The sequence below is a fragment of the Glycine soja genome, chromosome 9 (genome assembly GCF_004193775.1).
Source record: "Glycine soja cultivar W05 chromosome 9, ASM419377v2, whole genome shotgun sequence".
Lineage (NCBI taxonomy): Eukaryota > Viridiplantae > Streptophyta > Magnoliopsida > Fabales > Fabaceae > Glycine > Glycine soja.
In genome coordinates, this window is record NC_041010.1 from 13,943,763 (window position 1) to 13,950,331 (window position 6,569).

Sequence of the window (6,569 nt, forward strand, 5' to 3'; positions counted from 1 at the left end):
ATTTATAATAAAATTAATAGGAAATTATTTATATCATTTTAATAATATAATAATATTATATATATATTGTTATAATTTTATACGGTTGGTATGACAGGGTTTTATTTATAGGATCATTAATGGGGTTATTTCTTATTTAATGTGATGCTTCCATAAATACTAAAATAACCTACCATTTTTAATGTTTATGCCTTTTGGTGCAAGGGAGTAATTTCTATATCAGATTTTTATAATTTTATTTTTCTATTTCTTTTTTTTCGTCATTTTTAAGCACTATTACTTTAAAGTGTAAGTTTTAATTTTTTAAACACCGTGTCACATTTATCTTTCTTATTTCAAATAAAGTCAGTTTTAAGAATATTATAATTGTATTCAATTCTAATTTGAATTTGATTTGTATATGTTGACATATAATATCGATAGAGATGTTATATCTTAATTCAAATAATTTATTTTCTTATTTTTATTTTAATTTTTAATCTCTTCGATTTATTTTTAGAAGTTATATAATAAAACAAAATATTCATTATTAATAATAAAAATCACATACACCATTTTGCTTAATTTTCATTTATAAATTTAAGTTAAATTTAAAAATACTCGGATAATTGAGACTAACTGACTCTATGGCTTTTTTTATTGATCATATTTTTCACGAGGGGAACAACTGTGCAGACTCCTTAGCTTCTCATGCTTCTCACACATATGTTTTTTTTCTTTTTTTCTTTTTTTGTGGGATAGTTGTCCCGTTTTTCATTCAGATATTTTTTTGTAAATGGTAGGAATGTCCGCCCTAATTTTAGATTCAGATATAGGTTCGCTTAATTGTTCCATGAGTTTGGTATGGTCCCCATGTGTTTTGTTTTCGGTCCTTTTTATTAATATATTTCGTGGCCTGCTGGTTTAGCTAGACGGTTGCTGGGGTGCCAGCCTAGCTGGCTGCAGTTTGACCTTTTTGTCTTAAAAAATATATTCTGAGGAAAAAAAAAAAACCCTTAAGTTAATTTATGTAAAATTTTCTAAAATTAATGAGAATCATACGTCATTAGTAAAATTAGTCTTTGACTTAATAGATTAAGAGACCTTTGTGGTCTCTAATCACACAAAAAAAGATTTAAAAAACATAATATCCTTAGATTATTTTTTAGATGACATGTCATCAATATAGTAAACTTTACCTACATTTCCAAAATACTACAAAATAAAATTTGCTTATGGAATAAAATGCTAGCCACACTTTTGTAAATCAATTATGTTTGGTATGTAGAAAAAAGACTAGCCAAAGGATCAAACACAACTAGTCAATGGATGTTGCACAGTTAGGCTTTAGATTTAATACATATAAAATATTTATCCCGTGCATCACAAGAGTAACTTAACTAGTATTTGATTATACTAAGATAACATGGAATGTGTTACTTCCTTTGTCCCGTAATAATCATCACAAGAAGAAAAATAAGTTCAAGAATAATTGTCATTTGTCTTTTTAATATATCATTAATTATATTTTCCAATCATATCACTATTACAATAAAGTTTTTTAATGACGGTTAAAATGGACTTTTAACGACGGTTGTTGTAACACCTTAAAATATTACTAATTATAAATCGATGTTTAATTGTATTTATCATGTTATTTACTATATGGTTGAAAACATCGATTTATATATTTCATTCAGATATTTTGCAGATAATCAATCTATTTAAATGCTTGTCTAAAAGAGTTAGAAAACATCTTAGACAAGAATATCAAACTCCAATATAACTATAACAAGTGACAATATCAACAGTAGAGGTAGTTATTCTACATAAATTACCTACATAGTCGAATAATCTCTTCTTCAATGTCATGGGTCCATAAGGAATATTCCATTTGTAGTTGCCATTTTCTTAGAAACACCAATCCTTTTCATAGTGAAACACACATGACAATTTCATTCTTCAATGACCTCACCAATTAATCAAATCAGTCAAGTGCAAACAAATTCATTCTACCGAGCACGGAAATTTCACATAAAACACAAATTCTCAATTGCATACTCAGAAAAAGATAAAAACAAATCAGGTATACCATGTGCATGTCTGTTACAAAAGAGGACTCCTTTGAGAAACCCTAGCTTTCTCAGCATCAATAATAGACTCCATCAACTTGACTGCATTATCAAGCTTCCCTTTAGCATTGGCCACAACATAATCAAAATTCTTAACATGCTTCATCTCCTTCCTAGCAGTACCAATCCTCACTAGCAATGACTCCACTATCTCTGTCTTCCGATCCACGAGCCTCTCTACCAATGCCATCTCGCTCTTCGCCGCCACAAACACAAACACCGTCGACTTCTCGAGCACTTTCTTCAGCGTGGCAGCCCTTCGCGAGACACTCCCGAATTTGTTGCTTCGAGACCTCCTTGTAGTCACCGTAGACCAGCGCATACTCCAACAACTCCTCCCGCTCCACCATCCCGAGAAACTCTTCCATGGAAGCTTGGAGACGAAGATGTAGTCTTTACTAGCGCATACACGAGCCTCTCTACCAACGCCATTGCGGCCGTGAGCTGGTGGCTAAGGCAAGAGTCAAAGGAAGCACGAGAGAGTGGAGGGAGAAATGAAAGGGATTTCAAAGTACATCAGTGACAATTTTGTAATTAGAGGAATGAAAACAACGACGTTTTTACATATAAACCCGTCGTCGTTATTGTTCCCCTCAGTACATTCTAATGCGGTTTCGTAAAACTGTCTTAAAATGTGTGTCATAAAAAAATTATTCTTCTTAATTACAAAACTGTCATCGCGTGACATTCTAAGACAGTTGCGCGTCGTAAAAAAGTAATTTTTTTAGTAGTGTATCTCTTATAATAATAATGATGAGAAACAAAAATTTAAAATGAATTAATGATGATAAAGTTAATTTTGTAAAATTTTTATTATCTTTCATCCATTTATTAATTTTTATTGGGAGTTATAAAACAACCTAAGATGATAATTATAATGAGTAAATGAAGAATATTTAAATGCATGTCACATTATCAATAAATACTAATAGACACTATTAAAAAAAGAAATTAAATATGATGATTGATGACCATAATCAATACTTCTTCTATCTCAAAAATAAGTCTCACTAGGTTGTTTTGCACCGATGAAAAATTAATAAATAAATGAAAAAAGTAATGATTTTACAAAATTAACCTTAGTATTAATATTATGTTGAAAAACTAAAATGATACTTGTTGGGAGTATTAGTGGAAAATAACAAATTATATTACATTGAAAACTAAATAAAACATTAATTTCGTGATAAATTTGGTTCCCAAGTAAGACACATGAAACTTTTTTAAAGGAAAATAATTATTTTGGAATGGAAGGAGTAATTTTTTTAAAGACTAAAATCAAATTTAACTATATTATCGAAGCTAAAATCGTATTTACTTTAATTGAATAATCTTATGACTGAAGCATATTAAGTACAAGCAACTCAATCCAACTAGTAACAAGCTGGTTAATTTTCTTAAGAAAAATTTAATGCTTAAATTCAGTAAATGAAGAAGAAGAAAAAAAAAACAAGGGTAAAATCTTTTCCGCTAAATAAATTAATCCAAGTTGATTTAAACCAATCTGATAAAAAAACATTTAAAATACCTAATTTGTTAGACAAAAAATAAAATACTAGATACATATTGAGTGGGCAAAAAAATAGTTACATATTAATCTGTTCAATATATTATTTTTAATGGTTGTACGAATCTAAATGCAGCCCTTAAGAGGTTTGCTTGAACGTTATGACAACCTTGCACGGATCAGCAACAGATACTTTGTAAGTTACCAGAGAAATGTGGATAGCACATTTTTTAAAATAAACTTTTTATACTGATAAAAAACAAACTTTTTATTATTAATTAAGATTTAGGATAAAATAAATTTTCAATGTTTAAATTTCGATGAAACTCGGTATTCAACTTCAACTTTGATTAATTTATTATTTGAATTAGTAGATATGATTTTGTTGGTTCTCACGGTAAAAATTGTTTGAGTAAAAACTGTCTTTAATGAAAGACAAAAACTACTCTATTTCTAAAATTTAAAGATTAAATTAATCAAAATTATAGTATGAGGACTAATATTATTTTTTTATGAAAAGTACAAAACTAAAAATATATTTTACTCTAAAATTTAGTAAGAATCATAAGATTATGCAAATTGTATTTTTTTGTAAATATTTTAATCAAAGTGTGTACCACAGACCCTTTTCTAAGGTAAACAATGTAGAAAAAAAATCTGTGAAAACTGGTGGCCTAATTTTGTCCTCCCACTTTCCCCATAAAGTAATGGCATTATGGCCATAGTTATGGCATACCAATTCCTCTTTTCTGGCTTTGACAAAAACAACACATTCTGCTATCCAAATCAATCCACCTTTCCACTCTTAACATTTTTATTTCTATTCACTTGTCAGCAAAGCACTAGCAGAGACACAGGACAAACCACGATATATAGAACAAGTCCATGGCATAAGAATCAAAGGGTAATGTATGTATTCATGTTCATAGTTTGTGAACTATAATAACATAGACAAGAACACAATTAATGGCTGGAATGCTTCCTGGAGTTGAATGTGCTAGAAGGAGAAGGTTTCGTCGATGTTCGGATTCAAATTCAACTTCTTTGGGATCACATGCATCCACAAGGCGTTCTTCTTTCTGTTTGTATGCTAGTAACCATGATCAATGTCGCCTTTTCTCATCCTCTTCCCTGGTTTTTACCCAATACCCCTAAATTGAATGCCTTTTTGATTTCTATACATGTTTTTCATCTCCACTGTTGATGGGTGTGTGCTAATTTTCTTCCTGGATTTGAATGGAAATAGCAAAGAAGCATGTTATACCAGGCACACCCTGATGAGAATATGGGAGGAGTGGCCAGAGAAGCCAAACAGAGATTGGATGACAAGTTCAGAGCTCAAAGGATGTCAGAAAACAAAAGGTATAACAAAATTAATACCAACAAGTTTTTTTTTTTTTTTACACAGATCTGATTATCTGAGTGAAGCAGCCGTGGAAATATAATAGATATGTAAGACTAGTGTAAAATTTTTACATTATCAATCAATTAGAAATTATGTTTGCTACAACTCTTAACATAATCATTATACAAGTTAATAAACTTATCATATATAATAATATGTGGATCAATTACAATATAAAAATTCTTATTTGTGTGTATTTGTCAAATTGTTTGTGTTTTCAAAATTATTGATTTATGTCCTAGTATGACTAAAAAGTTCAATTTCAACATAAGATATATGATCTCATGCATTGTATTAAGTTCAATTTTAGGTTCAAGTTGTATCTGTCTAAGGTATAATTGTAATTCTTCTTTGTTGTATCGAGTTGTGTCCACATCTGTATCCAATACCTTCTTTTGAGTGTCAAGGGGAGAGTATCTGCCAAGATACTCCGATGCTTAAGTTAAAAATCACTCAATATAATAAAATAAGAACAATAATAAAATAATGAACAAAAGGATAAAATAAATAGTTCCCTTTTATCTCAAAATTCTCATCATATATATACTATTTCAATGGGCTTCGCATACATAAACCTCATTATTTTGGTAAGGTAATATTATCTTTATTATATAATAATTATTATTATTAGAACAAGGGGAACATGAGTTACTCTTTATGTTAAGTTTTTAAATTGTTGGTTCATGACACCTAGATGAAGAACCCCACATCAGGGAGTGATATTTTATCTATTTTGTTTTTGAAATTTATGATCAATTAATTGCAAGGCAAAACAACACAAAATGTGTGGAGGGCAAAAGAACAAGCATAATAGTGTTGCACACAGAGGAATATGGGTCAAAGAAAAGTGGTTCAAGGAGGTTCAGTTGGACCAAATGGAGCTGGAAAGCATCAGAACAAGAGGAATGTGCTGTGTGCTTGGAATCATTCAGAGTTGGAGAGACACTGATCCATCTTCCTTGTGCCCATAGGTTCCATGACAGATGCTTGAAACCATGGTTGGAAAATAATTCTTATTGTCCATGTTGCAGAACTACCATTCTTCCCCTCTAGATTTTACTTTTCCTTGTGTGCAATTGTAGTCTTGGTTGGATGAATCATGAATTCAAGAATTTTGGCTTAATGACTTGCATTTTGAGAGACCAATAGTTTGACATTTGAATTTTGAAACCATTGTTGTATCTCTTAGAATTGTGGGTTGAGTTTAATTCTATCCTACGAAATTAACTTGTAAGGTGAAGATTGTCCTTACTTATATATTTCTTTTGATCTTAAATATAAGAAAAAAACATGACACACTATCTAAGAAAGTTAGTTAACCGCATTTAATTATATTAATTTTAATTAAAAAGTAATTTTTTTCCAATTTATTTTTCATTGGAACTTGGTTTCAAGGATAAGAAATAATCATTGAAACTAGAATCTCAATTAAATGAATGATATTTTAAAAATAGCAGTATTAAATAAGGATAATTTATTTAATTTTTTTTATATTTGAGAACAAAAAAAATGTTTTTTCTTATATTTGATGTTTTTTTTTATAAAT

At 29.6% G+C, this 6,569-nt stretch overlaps 1 protein-coding gene and 1 pseudogene across 2 annotated transcripts; one reads left to right on the forward strand and one right to left on the reverse strand.

Annotated features, from left to right (window-relative positions):
* Positions 1–2,080: 2,080 nt before the first annotated feature.
* LOC114368197 lies at positions 2,081–2,479 on the reverse strand (annotated as a pseudogene).
* A 1,896-nt stretch (positions 2,480–4,375) lies between these two features.
* On the forward strand, positions 4,376–6,278 carry LOC114366888 (probable E3 ubiquitin-protein ligase RHY1A). Of its 2 annotated transcripts, none has more exons than XM_028323916.1 (3): positions 4,376–4,703; positions 4,865–4,980; positions 5,791–6,278. In XM_028323916.1, the coding sequence occupies exons 1-3, from the start codon at positions 4,638–4,640 to the stop codon at positions 6,074–6,076; spliced, it is 468 nt and encodes a 155-aa protein (XP_028179717.1). In that variant the 5' UTR covers positions 4,376–4,637; the 3' UTR covers positions 6,077–6,278. The 2 variants fall into 2 exon arrangements, with proteins under 2 accessions (XP_028179717.1, XP_028179716.1); XM_028323915.1 differs by having other exon boundaries at positions 4,379–4,752.
* Positions 6,279–6,569: the final 291 nt, after the last annotated feature.